This window comes from Chrysemys picta, chromosome 7 (genome assembly GCF_011386835.1).
Source record: "Chrysemys picta bellii isolate R12L10 chromosome 7, ASM1138683v2, whole genome shotgun sequence".
Classification (NCBI taxonomy): domain Eukaryota; kingdom Metazoa; phylum Chordata; order Testudines; family Emydidae; genus Chrysemys; species Chrysemys picta.
Window position 1 is genome coordinate 114698993 of NC_088797.1, and position 13341 is coordinate 114712333.

At 41.0% G+C, this 13341-nt stretch overlaps 1 protein-coding gene across 2 annotated transcripts in view; it reads left to right on the plus strand.

Moving 5' to 3' along the window:
* Window positions 1–13341, plus strand: part of HSPA12A (heat shock protein family A (Hsp70) member 12A) — an 81023-nt gene that overhangs the window by 40884 nt on the left and 26798 nt on the right. For both annotated transcript variants that reach the window (XM_065552392.1, XM_065552393.1), the window contains exon 6: window positions 1688–1804. In XM_065552392.1, coding sequence (XP_065408464.1) covers window positions 1688–1804 — 117 coding nt within the window. The remainder of the gene's footprint in view (window positions 1–1687; window positions 1805–13341) is intronic.

A 13341-nucleotide genomic window follows, 5' to 3' on the forward strand; every position in this document is an offset into this window, starting at 1 on the left:
ACTGTAACCTTTTCTTGGGGTGCCCAAGACTGTGAGTTACTTTGTCACCCTCCTGACTCTGCGAGAGAGAGAGAGAGAGAGAGTTGTTTGTGCTTCACTAGGTGTCAGCTCCCTAACACCACCAGTGTGTTAACCACCCAGACAATCTCTCTCAGGCTCTGCCAGCCCTTTGCCTTATAGATAATAATCGGTGCACCCTAGCCCCTCTGAAAGCATCTTCTGTAGTATCCAGCCCATCACAGAAATGACCAGGTTTGCTGTCCCTAGGGGAACAGTATACCCACAGCTTGACTGGTACAGCTCAGGATCGTGAATTAAGAGCTGAATTCTGGACTCACATAAACCAGTGCAATCTGTAGAGGGATTGCTAGGGAAGAATTTGTCCCTAAAGCTCCATTCAGGCAAGTGTCACTTAAACAGCCTCATTGTTAGATGGTTAACCTACTTTTTTCTTTGAATGGGATTAATTTATTCTCTTTGATTGTTATCTCTCTTCTTTATGGCTGCTGTGAGAGAAGACACCAGCCTGTCCCTACATTTTCAAAGCCATATTTAGGATTCCAACTACTTTGCTTTACTTTGACTCCACATGCAAATGTTAATGAGTCACAGAGCTGAAACCATACACAGCTTGGGGAAATTCTGAGCAAATGTGCATATTCTGGGGCACCGCACACAGTGACATGTACAGTTTTGCTCCGTTGCATCCTCTGGACTTGAACTGTTGTAAATAAGCAGAGTTCTATGATATGACGTTCTGCATATATGTGTAAAATAAGGAGTATAAATGGCCATTACTTTGCGTGTATAATAATCGGATCAAACAAAGTGTCCTGGTGATATCAGATCTCTGCTTTTTTGCCGCAAATTTTGAACTGTATTGTAGCTAAGCAAACACAACACCTTGGGGAATTGCATATAGAAAAATGTTTTACATTCTAAAGGAGGTTGTTGTTTACCCTGTTTGGATGGAGATTTAAATAGGACATATAATAATGACATTTTACTTGGAACCTTTCCCAAAACATGTCACAAATATTCCCTAATCTGCAAATGGACTACAAGCTCTTTTAAAAAAAAGAAAAAAAATGCTACTATTAAATGTTTGCTAAAAAGTAAATTTTTTTCAAGCCATCAACAGTCAAATGTTTTCAGATTTTTAGTAAGAGGAAATTACATTTGACTCTGTTTTTAAAAAATGGATTGATTTAAAGATGGGCAATGTATAAAGCAGCCATTGACAAATTCAGATTGTAAAATACGAAGTTTGTCAGTACTACAGCAAATAATTTGCTGTACATTAATCAGGGTGAAAGTGTGAATTCTTTAAAGTGTCTGCAAAGACCAGACTTTTACCATAAACATACATAAATACGCTGTTATGTTCAGCAAAACCTGAACTCCTCGTTGGAAAAACTAACTCTTCCTGTTCCATGTTAAGAAACGGCACCAAACCTTTCAATGGGCCTCCTGGAGAAGGCATGCTGTAACCCCCAGTGTTGGTATTGTGAGCATTCTTGAAATGTCGGCTAGTGATTTAAACATTCTGACTTGTAATATAGACATAACATTAAAGAAATTATGAAAAGGGGAAGTTACCTTCTCCGGAGCCAGCCGAAAACAATATATACTTGTAAAACAGCTGGTGTCAATTTTACATCTGTCTCTGTGTTTTCATTTGGTTTAGGAGCTCAGTGATCAAGCTGGCTCAGAGTTTGAAAACTCTGAGGTAAGATGGGTCATAACAGTCCCTGCTATTTGGAAACAGCCTGCAAAGCAGTTTATGAGACAAGCCGCATACAAGGTAAGACTGTGAAATGAGAGAGAAGGAATAACCCCCTTAAATCTCTAGTAATTAGATTCACTCTAAAACATTTGTTCAGTATCACTAGCAAGATATATTCTGCATAAAAGCAGGCCAGAGAGTTATGAAATGGACTGGGTTAGAAACACTGGAGGGCTGAGCCGCCCAAAAGCAGTATGTATCAAGTGGTATGTTTTCACCCTAGTAGTTGCCTGAGCTATCTATCTAGATTCCTATATTGGCACCCATTATTGCAGCCTCTGATCCTTCAGTCATTCTGTGCCCAGGACTCCCACTGAACTCAGTGAGAGCTCTGCATATGGAACAGATGCAGAACTGAGGCCCAAGAACCAGACAATTTAAATACTAGTCACAGCTTTTTCTTAACTGTCAACACTGGCATCGTAACTAAAAAAATAAAGTAAGAAGAGGGAGGGCAGAAATCCTCCTCTGTGGAATTATTTCCCCTTTGCCCATATTCTCACGATAGGAATGATCTGGACAGCTTGGAGAGAAAATTAAATGCAGATACGAATTTCACTTCAGAAACAGATTATGTGCATTTAAAATACCCTGAAATCCTTTTAGAAAATTCATACAGTGTCTACCTGTCCTTTTATTTCAGACTCAGTTTGTGTCTTTGCTATGTTAGATGTACATATCCTTCTTTTCGTTAGGATACAGGGGTGTTGGAACAATTTATATAGTGGGGTGCTGAGAGTCATTGAACCAAACTGTAAACCCTGTATATGATGGAAACCGCTTCAAGCCAAGGGGAGCTGCTGCACCCGTAGTTCCAGCACCTATGTTTGGATCTTCATTTTGTATTTAATTTTTCTGGCCATTTAGAACTACATGTCCCAATGATAGCATTGCCAGTTTGTAAGAGCGCTAGGGGTACGCACGTAACCCCCCAAAGCATTACAGGGAGGCACCCAAGTTTTTTGGACTCTGTTCTTCCTATCTCTAATGTTGAGCAACATTTTTCTTAACAGTCTTTATTGTGGGATTGCTAATCATAGTGCCAGAAGCAAAACACACTTAAAGTTCTGATGGAAGGACACAGTTATAGGTAAATCCGAAACACTAGAGACCCATCTGTTATCTCTGTATGTTGTTGTCTGCCTGCTGTCTGTGTGCATGTGTCCTCATGAAATGGGAGCTATGTAAGAAGGATAGAGTAGCTCTGTTGACATTTCTCATTTGTGGCACAGTGGAATGTTGTTGAATAGTGTCTGTGTCTGTGATTGTGTTGTTTTTTTTTATCAGCAAGCTTGATACATAGTGAGGACTGATAGGGCTTTAAATGAGGATGTGTGAACAGCTGAAGAAAAATGAAAGGAAATGGAGAAATAATTGAATGTATCCTTAAAACATAAATTGACTCTTTAAACATGGAAATAGAACAACAAAAGATTCTTCTGCTTTGTAACTGTCTTGCAGTCTTATATATTCCCACTATCAGATCCACCCTGTTGCTCAAACCAATACTTGCAATGTTGTTGTTTTTTTAAATAAGCCTTTGCTACTTAATATTGAAACATGCAAGTCTTAAAAATGAGGATTTGCTGCCACAAGAGTAACATGGTGTAGAAATAAGTAGAGGAAAGTATGAAGAGGTAACAAATCATCACTTTGTAATTGGAAATACTCTGCACTTTAGTTAGTCTAATATGGTGTGATGGTGGCTCACATCAGTGAGCACTGGGGGGAATCTGTCTGAGGGAGCTGGGGCAGGTGGTATAACAGAAGAAGTCTGAATATCTTGGGCAAAGAATAACCATATTCAGTCATTACCTCATAGTATGCAGTTTTGTAAGACAAAGTATTGAAAAGGATTTTGCAGTCTGTGGTAAAGGGCTTTTCTGCCCATCTCAGATGGGTTTCCAAGCAGAAGCTAAATATCCCCTGGAACAGTGAAAAAGGAGTAGAGGATATAACTCTGCTATGCTATGTCCAATATATGTCATAGAGATCCCCCTATTTCCCTGCCTCTGTTTATTCTCTCTTACCCAAAGATTGTGCAGTATAGTGATGTGGTTATGCATTAAGGGGACTAATGGGCCCAACACTGCTGCAACTGAAATCAGCAAAAGTTTGCAACTAGCTCAAGGGGAGCAGGGCTAGGCCTGGAGCATGGGAGTAACATAAAATAGGCTTTCTCAGGACTTTGTAAATCTTATGCTATGTATGCCAGAAAGAGGTATTCCTGTTGCAGTACAGTAAAGGCCTCTCTGATGAAAAGATGAAAGCTGTCCAAACTATTTAATAGCATTTATGGTAAATTTCTAGAAGCGCGTTGTGTGTAATTAAATGAGTAATAGTGGCCAAATCTTCTAGCAGTTTGTTGCTGTAATATGTTGCTTTGAGTGGCACTTGTAACCTCTGACTGTGCCCCTTCATACAAATGAAATTCGGGTGCAGTAGCCTGTTTATCAGGAGACTTTAATATTTCTAGTCGGGTGTCTCTTTTTAGTAGAACAGGAGGACTTGTGGCACCTTAGAGACTAACAAATTTATTAGAGCATAAGCTTTCGTGGACTACAGCCCACTTCTTCGGATGCATCCGAAGAAGTGGGCTGTAGTCCACGAAAGCTTATGCTCTAATAAATTTGTTAGTCTCTAAGGTGCCACAAGTCCTCCTGTTCTTCTTTTTGCGGATACAGACTAACACGGCTGCTACTCTGAAATCTTTTTAGTAGTGGCATTCTTCCAGCTCATGTTTCACTACAACTTCTTCAGGCGCACTAAAGAAGGAGTGGGAACTGCAGACTGGAATTTCTTTAACATGCCAGTAGAAATAAGGGTTAGGGAACGGGTTGGGGTGTGACAGGAATATGTGAATGCTGAAGCTGTAAAGTAAGGAAGTAAAGCACAGTATGTGAAATATGATCAGTGCAGAGCAAACTAGCCTGCAGATTTATAAACATCAGTTAACTGAGCAGTTATTTAGTGATGTTGTAAACATTGTTTCATTGTAGGTTCTATGAATCTCAATACTGTGTATTCGAGTCTCTCAAAATAGATTTGTAGTTTGATGACAGATAACAGGGAATACAATAAATTACATGCTTAGTTCATATAAATATAGAGAGAGGAAGTCTGATCTAAAGGACTAAGCACAGAGCCAGGAATTCCAGTGGGTTAATTCTGGCTCTTTTTTGAATATCATCTCTGCCTCAGTTTCACCCTTGTGTAGAAAAGGAGTAATAATATTTACCTAACAGACTGGTTTTGAGGCTTAACTAATATTTTTTACAGGCTAGGTTGGTCAGAACCAGAGGGGACAGTCAACCAAATTAAAAGGTGAGAAATGCAAAACTGATAAAAGGCAATCCTGTTTCACATAACATCTGATGAGAGTGTGTAACTCTTGTGCAACGGGAAGTCATTGAGGCTAAGAACTTAACAAGATTTCAAAAGAGATTGGACATTTATATGGATATCAAGAATATCCATACTTGTTGTAATTAATTATAACAAATTTTGTGGAAGGGATATTAATCCTTATGCTTCTGGGCTTAAGTCAATATCTAACTATTAGGGATCAGGATGAGACCTAATGTGGGGGACAGATTACTCCATATATGCCTGTTGCAGGGTTCTTATACTTCCCTCTGAAGCATTTGGTCAGGCCATTCAGAGAGAGATTACAGGACTGGACCTTGGGGCTGATCCAACTGACAATTCCTATGCTCATATGTACATCCCTTTAAAGATGTAAAATCCTGGATAGTTTATCATCAATATTGATATACATATAAAATGTATTGGAAAAAATTGATGATCAGGTTTCCAGCATCAGTAAATGGATTTAAAAGAGCAAAGAAGAAATGGCTTTCTGATTCAATGAGACACTGACATAGAACCATTTGTAGCTATTTTACCAAGCTGAATATTTTGCAACTCTCCAGAGAGATATTCAAAATATGTTCTTTGTAATAAAATAGTGCAACATGCCATTACTTTTTGTGTGTGCTGTTGCCTCAGTTGTTTACATCTGTTCTATTGTCAAACATTTTCCATCAGAAAAGACGTCTGCTTTTTGGAAGGCAATGTTTAAAAAAAAAAAAAAAAGTCAAAGCAATTAAATACTTAATCTTTTCCCAGAATGTATTGTAGTCTGGGCTTTCCTCTAGGATAGAGAGTGAATATTATGAGAGACAGGAAACCAAAAACAATAGAAATGTAAGGACTTCCTACAGAATTTGGTTATAATTAGTGAAGATTACATCAGCAGAAAGCAAAATCATAACTGGAGAAACAGTATAGCATTAAGGATCAGTAAAAATGAAATCACCCTCAGCACATTATAGCCCACAATGGAATGAAGCTTTCCAATTTACCAAACTTACCTTCTTGTGTACGACATACACCATGTGACCTCATGACACAGTCCTGTTGACCTGCTCTACCTCAGGTCTAACTACCATTCATTTCAGTGGAAGCTATGCCTATCTAAAGATTGCAGGCTCAAGCTCCATACATGTGGGAGGAGTATAATTTATTTTCTTCAGTACTGTTAAAAAACTACAGACAGGATAACTTTTGCAAAAGCCCCAAAGTGATTTAGGAGCCTAAGTCCCACTTTCAAAAGGGCCTTTAGGCTAGATTTTCAATTGTATAAGCACCTAAACAGATCCTGTGGTTGGAGTTAGGTGCCCTCCCTGTCAAGATGCTTTGGAAAATACTACTAGGCACCTATCTGCATCTTTAGGTGCCTAAATACCTTTGAAAATCTGGCCCTTAGGAGCCTAGGTCTCATTGAAAGGCTACTGCTGCTGTTTGTATTATTTTGTATTGTATTATTATTTCATTACTTAATTCTCCCTTCATTTTCTAAGAAGCTAGAGAGACTTAGACTGAGATGCAATGCACAGTGTGGTTCATTTCTATTGAGTGCTGCCATAATAACCTTTTTTTCTTTTAAGTGTAGATCCGGTGTTTAATGCCTAAAGACAAAGATGATGTTTTGAACTTGTGAAGTCCTCATACTGCAGCCAACTGCATTGTAGCAAGCCTTTGATGTAAACTGCCTAGGAAAGGAAATGGATTTAGACATATTAGTGGCTCTAGAGAGACAGAAGACTTTTCTTTAATGGCACTTGTTAACGGAGACAGAATTGTGTTAATGAATTGATTGTCCTGATTATCAGAGGCTCGTGGGGTTATCTTGCTCTGACAATACTTTTACTTTTATGTTCGTGAATTCTTTTTAACATAAGCATTAATGTGTTTATAAAGCGAATTTTGCAACTATGAATAATTAGGGAATTATATTGGTCATGGGGTGAAGATCTGCATAGTGGGAAATGTGCTAACAAACCTCATTTTACACCTCTTAATAACTGCAAATAGGTTTACATGAAATCACCAGGCAATGGACTAGGTGAGAAATTTTATCCAGCTTTGCAAAATTCTACTCATCCACTTGCCTGGGACAAGGTTTGTTTGGTTTGACTTGTTAGAGACAAGTAAAATGTAAGGCTTTTCATTATGTTCCTGGTAAGAGAGCAGGTGGATATTATTCTGTGCTTAGGAAGTAAATTTGCACAACTTCACAGTGTGAATCTGTGTGTAGCCTCCCTGAAATGCATTTGGAATCTCTTCCGTAGTAATTGTCTCACTTCATTGAAGTCCACACTGTACCTTTATGTAGAAAGGCGAGCATCTGTACTTAGAAGTGGAAATGTTAACAGAGAGCTCCAACGTGGTATAGAAAGGCTTATGAGATAAATGAAAATAGTAGAGCTGATTGAAAAAATCAGAACGTCCGTCCTTCCTGAGGAAAGACCACAGTACCTAATGGGATACCAATCCACAGAGGCTAAAGGGGCAATCAGGCAACCAAACTATAACTTCCATGAGGCACTGCAGCAGCTCAGGTGGACACAGATTAATGTCAACCTGGCCCGGAAACATTTCACTTTGGTTCTACAAGGCAAAATGTTTCAGTTTGAACTGACCCCACCCCCAAAACGAAATATTTCATTTCAACTTTCCCAACAGAAAATCATTTTTTTTTTTTTTGGCAAAATCAAAATTTCCCACACAAAACTCTTTTCAACCAAGTTTGCATAGGTCTCTTTATAGAACGAGTTTGATCCACAAGAACCTGTGATAGAGAAGTAAGGGGAAGCCTTCTGAACACTGTAATGTCCAGAAGGTATGTGAGTAAAGAGAAGCACTTCAGTCTTGGCAGTTGGTGGGCATATACAGTGTGCAGAGAATATTCCTGCAAAAATATAACCTATGACATCGGAGAGCTCAGGAGAGTCTAATAGGCTATAAAGAGTGCTAGGCATAAAAATTCCAGCTGCCGTATGGCTGATGGCTTCCTGCACCCTGTAAAATGTAATATAATGCAGTCCACAATTACTGTAATGCCCCTGTTTGCTATGACTTCATCTACTGCATAAATGCATCCTTCAGCAACCGTCATTTTGGAACTAGCTGCAGCAAAATTACCATAGTGGAAGAATAGAATTTGTGCTAGTGCAGTCCTGTTTCTGCCTGAAGACCTGCCAGCACAGCCCTTCACCTTGGCAAGCATTTCTTCTGCAATGTACACATTAACCTTATCCAGACTGATGTTAAATTTACAGTCGTAATTTTGGAGCAAGGAAGGAGATCTGAGGCAGTTCCCACCAGCAATCTAATTCCTATGAGGATACCTTAAAGGCAGCATGAAACAGATGCTTTTGTACTTCTCCAGTGACAATCTTCATTGGCTCCCTGCCAGCAGGGATGGTAAATCATAATCTCAGCACCTGCATAAAGGAGGCAACAGAATCCCCATCTCCCCTGCATGGGGGAGGCTGGTAGCAGCGGGATCTTCACACTCCGCTGTGCCCTGTTGGTTGGCAGCAGACTCTTCACAAACACACCACCAGCAGGGAGCAGGCAGCAAGACGGTCACCCTTTCGCGCGCACACAACAATCAGTAGGCAGCCCCTCGCGTGATGATTGCACTACAATGTCGGCTTGAGGGAGCAAAAAGGGAAGTTCGTGGGGCTCAAGAGAGGGCTGTAGAATCCAGGGGTTCCTGACTTCAGTGAGCACCGCTACAAAATTACTTCATCCTGTTCATACATGGGATTTAGAATGTGCTGTCATGTATACAAGTGAATAAGAGGGAGGTGGCAGCCATCAGAAGCAAATCCCAACACAGGCAGCTGGATATTCCGAGTTCCCCTGGCTCCATCAGGTCCTGCAGTCCGACAGAGTCCACACGCTCCCCTGGAGCTAGTGGACCTTTGGGCTTCTTGCTTTCCTAAATCATCTCCTACACACCCATAAGCCATACATCGATTGCAGCTCCTGTTTTGGCTTCCTGTGAAGTCTGCATTGGCTCATTGTTCCTGCTGATATGCTAGGATCTGCAGGTGGTCTTGTGAGCTTTGGAACTAAGAGGCTTGATGGGGAGCAGGAGTCAAAGGTATGAATGAAAGCTGGGGAGAAGGGGTGAAACTGATGCACAGAGGTTAGGTAGCAAACCAGGAATCAAGCAGAGCAACTTATCTCCACAGCTTTTCCTGCACCCTGTCTTCTCAGCTCTCCTGTGGAACTCCCACTTCCTGTGGTTCTAGTACCTTGTGAGCTCCAAGGCTCTGCAGGGTATCTGGCTCTCTGCCTTCTTGGGCTCTCAGTGCATGTCATAAGCATTTCACTTTTTTGTAAATGAAGTTAGCAAAATTGAGAAAAGGGGGTTGAGAAGGGAGTGTGTGTTGATAATGGACGTGTTTCCAAGAAGCAGTGTTTAGAAACTGAGGAAGTTCAGGTTAAAATTAAAGAAACACAAACATTTGGAAGTACAGTAATGCACAGTTAAGGCACCCAGACAACCTGGACTCTTAGCTCTGTCACAATAACTGGAGGAAAAACAAACTTAGACAATCTAACAATCATAACAGAGAAATTTGTCTCAATGACAAACTAAACTTAGCCATCTAGAACAAACTGGTTCATCTAATCAGCTACCAAAGATACTTGGATTTTCTGACCCTGAAGTGGTTGTGCCACCCGCAGGCTTCTTTACAACCTCACCTAGTTGATTGTTCAAAGCTCATTCTGAAGGCAAACTGGATTCCTTGTTGAGATTCTAGGTGCCACCAATTATACACCAGGGACGAAGGTACATTTTTCGTCTTGTTTAACTGAATGCCCCAATTTCTGAACAGCCACTGGTAATAAGCCCCATTACAGGCTGTACTTTCTGCACCCATAATGGGACTTGCTTATTAACAGATTAGTAGATTGAAGTGAAATATCAAATAGATTACACTTTATTGGAAATAAATGGCTAAAGAATATAAGCAGGCACATGTATAATAAGAGCCCAGCTTGAGATGCCTTCTACCTGATCTTCAGAGGTGTCAAGCACCCACAATTCCAACTGACTTCAGTTGGTGGGCCAATGCACATCACTTCTATAAACCAGTCCCTGTGTCTCAAGATGGGTACTCAGAAACAGAGGCTTCCCAAATTACTGGACCCTCTTGCAAATTTAGGCCTGAGTGATGTGCAAAGAGATCACGGAGGAAGTTTGTAGCACAGCCAAGAATAGAGGAATCAAATCCAGATCTCCTGACTTGCAGTCTCAGGCTTTACCCACAAAACCATCTTTATTCTTTAAACAGAAAATTATTTTACTAGAAAGGGGAAATTTTCCCCAATGCGTCGTTGCAGTTAGATGAAAGTTTTTCATGCAGGTTGAATTCTTGTTTTAAACTCCGCTTGTGATGAGATGCCAGTGCAATGTTCAGATTGATGGTGTACTCAGTGAAAATACTTGGTATTTGCATCCATGTTGAATTAAATTGATATTTTCTATGTTAATTCACTTGTTAAAATGTCTGATTACTGCTAATAGTGCAAGAACATTCTAGACTTCTCAAAACTGCTACATTTTTTTACCCGCTCAGATTAAATAATCAGCTAGTGTGAGGAAAATTTCCCTTCAAAATCAGAAAGATCAAGTAGAAATGCTAACTGAAAAGATTATTGAACTCTTTAAATAGTCTTGAGCACTTGAATAACTTCAGCCTTTTCACAGTGAGTCTGATGTTGCTGTCATGGTGTCAGATGTGATTTGCTCCTTCTCACTGATACACCAAGGCAGGCTCATGACACAACAGTCACAAAGGGGAGAGATTAAGGACTTCTTGTGGATTTGGCCAGTGGGAAAAGCACTGGATAGTGACAGATTCCTTATCAGCTTTTTATAAAGTGTTTTGGTCCTTTTCCTTCACCAATAATATAGTCTGCACAGACTTAGGGTCCATTCCACAACCCTTACTTTCAGTAAATTATATTAGTCAATACTCGCAAGCATAAGTACTACCCAATATGAGTAAGGATCATCAGAGTGTACCCTAAGTAATTCCGAAGACTCCTTTGTAAATAAACCATAGTGGGAATAGTTTATACTTTGATTGCTCCTTTCATCTCAGGATCTCAAAGGTGTTAAAATTAGTTAAGTGTCAAGACAACCTTGTGAGGGCAGCTGTGTTGCTCTGTACATGTTCCAAATGGAGATGATTGAGGCATAGAGAGGCTACCTTCCTCCTCAGTGTGGCACAGTAGGGAATGAAAAGAAGTCCTAATTCCCAGATCCACACTAAACAGCAGTCAGCACTGCGTTCCAGAAGCTGTCTTGTACATCTGTCATCCTTGTATTATTATGTCATAGAGAGAGCTTTCTGGGGCAAGGAACCTGTCTTGCTATCTTTGTAAATTCTTGCAACACTAAGTGGCAAGACAAGACTCAGAACAATAGTTCAGGAAAAGGAGGGCAAAGAGACCTTATTGGAGAGGAGGAGAAGTTAGGAAATGGTCCTGTTAGAAATGGGCTTGAAGGAGAAGAGAGAGGATATTTGGAGAAGTTGGAAGTATTTGGCATTTAGGGGACAGCACATTAGAAGGGGGGAGGGATAGCTCAGTGGTTTGAGCATTGGCCTGCTAAACCCAGGGTTGTGAGTTCAATCCTTGAGGGGGCCACTTGGGGATCTGGGGCAAAAATCAGTACTTGGTCCTGCTAGTGAAGGCAGGGGGCTGGACTCAATGGCCTTTCAAGGTCCCTTCCAGTTCTAGGAGATGGGATATCTCCATTAATTATAATTTTTTTTTTTAATTATAAAAGGCACACAGCCAGGAATGGCTAGTTAATCTGCAGCAGATGGTAGCACTCCCTCCCCTCACACTCCTCTGGCATGTCCCCTACACCAGGATCAGGAGTGGAAGTGGCACTTCTACGCCAACTAAGGACCCCTCACACTGGGGGAATCCTCAGCTGGCAAGTTCCAGCCAGTTTCTGTCCCCTTTGCTCCACCAGAGCAGCACAAGGAGATGATAGAGGTCAGAGGATCTGACAGCAATAGACTGAAAGGATTGGGAGAAGCCTAGGAAGCAAGAGAGTGAAAGTAGGAAGAAGTGAAAGCAGACATGTAGGATTGTGATGGATTTGTTCCAGGGGTTTGGAGTGGAAGGGGAGGAGGGAGGTAGAGGCAAGTGATACTAAGGGAAAGTTTGTTCAAGAAGGGGCACATGCCCTATGCTTTCAAATGGTGCTGTCATGCACTATGAAAATATGGGCTACAGTATTGGCCTATTGGCTAGATAAAGGCACTAGATGTAGAATAATAACTGCCGAAATGCCATTAGTGAATGAGAGAACCCTTAGATAGATGCTTGACGTGGATTGTTAATGTTCCAAACCATACCGTCTGGACCAAATGGGATTTATCATCAGTATAAATTCATACGATTATACTGAGCATCTGGTCAGCATGGCATAAAGTCAGTACTACAAGAAAAATCAGTCCCCAATAATTTGAGCAGATGCCAAAGAGTGGGAGTTTGTGCATTCAGTTCCTGACAGTTTTAAGCAAGTTCTAACTTCTGAAATTGTATTGGTACTTCATCTGCTTCTGCTAAAGCTCAGGTCCTAGCAAACGCAATATTGTCCTTTCCCCGTCTTTCTTTTACTAATACCACCTTGATATCTAGTTGGCAGCCAGTATCAAGCAGAGTGCCCCAGAAGTCAGTCCTGGGGCCAGTTTTGTTCAACATCTTTATTAATGATCTGGATGATGGGATTAATTGCACCCTCAGCAAGTTCGCAGATGACACTAAACTGGGGGGAGAGGTAGATAGGGTCCAGAGTGACCTAGACAAATTGGAGGAAATCTGATGAGGTTCAACAAGGACAGAACTCTGCACTTAGGAAGGAAAAATCCCATGCACCGCTACAGGCTGGGGACCGACTGGCTAAGCAACAGTTGTGCAGAAAAGAACCTGGGGATTACAGTGGACGAGAAGTTGGATATGAGTCAGCAGTGTGCCCTTGTTGCCAAGAAGGCCAACGGCACATTGGGCTGTATTAGTAGGAGCATTGCCAGCAGATCAAGGGAAGTGATTATTCCCCTCTATTCAGCACTGGTGAGGCCACATCTGGAGTATTGCATCCCCCCACTACAGAAGGGATGTGGACAAATTGGAGAGAGTCCAGCAGAGGGCAATGAAAATGATAAGGGGGC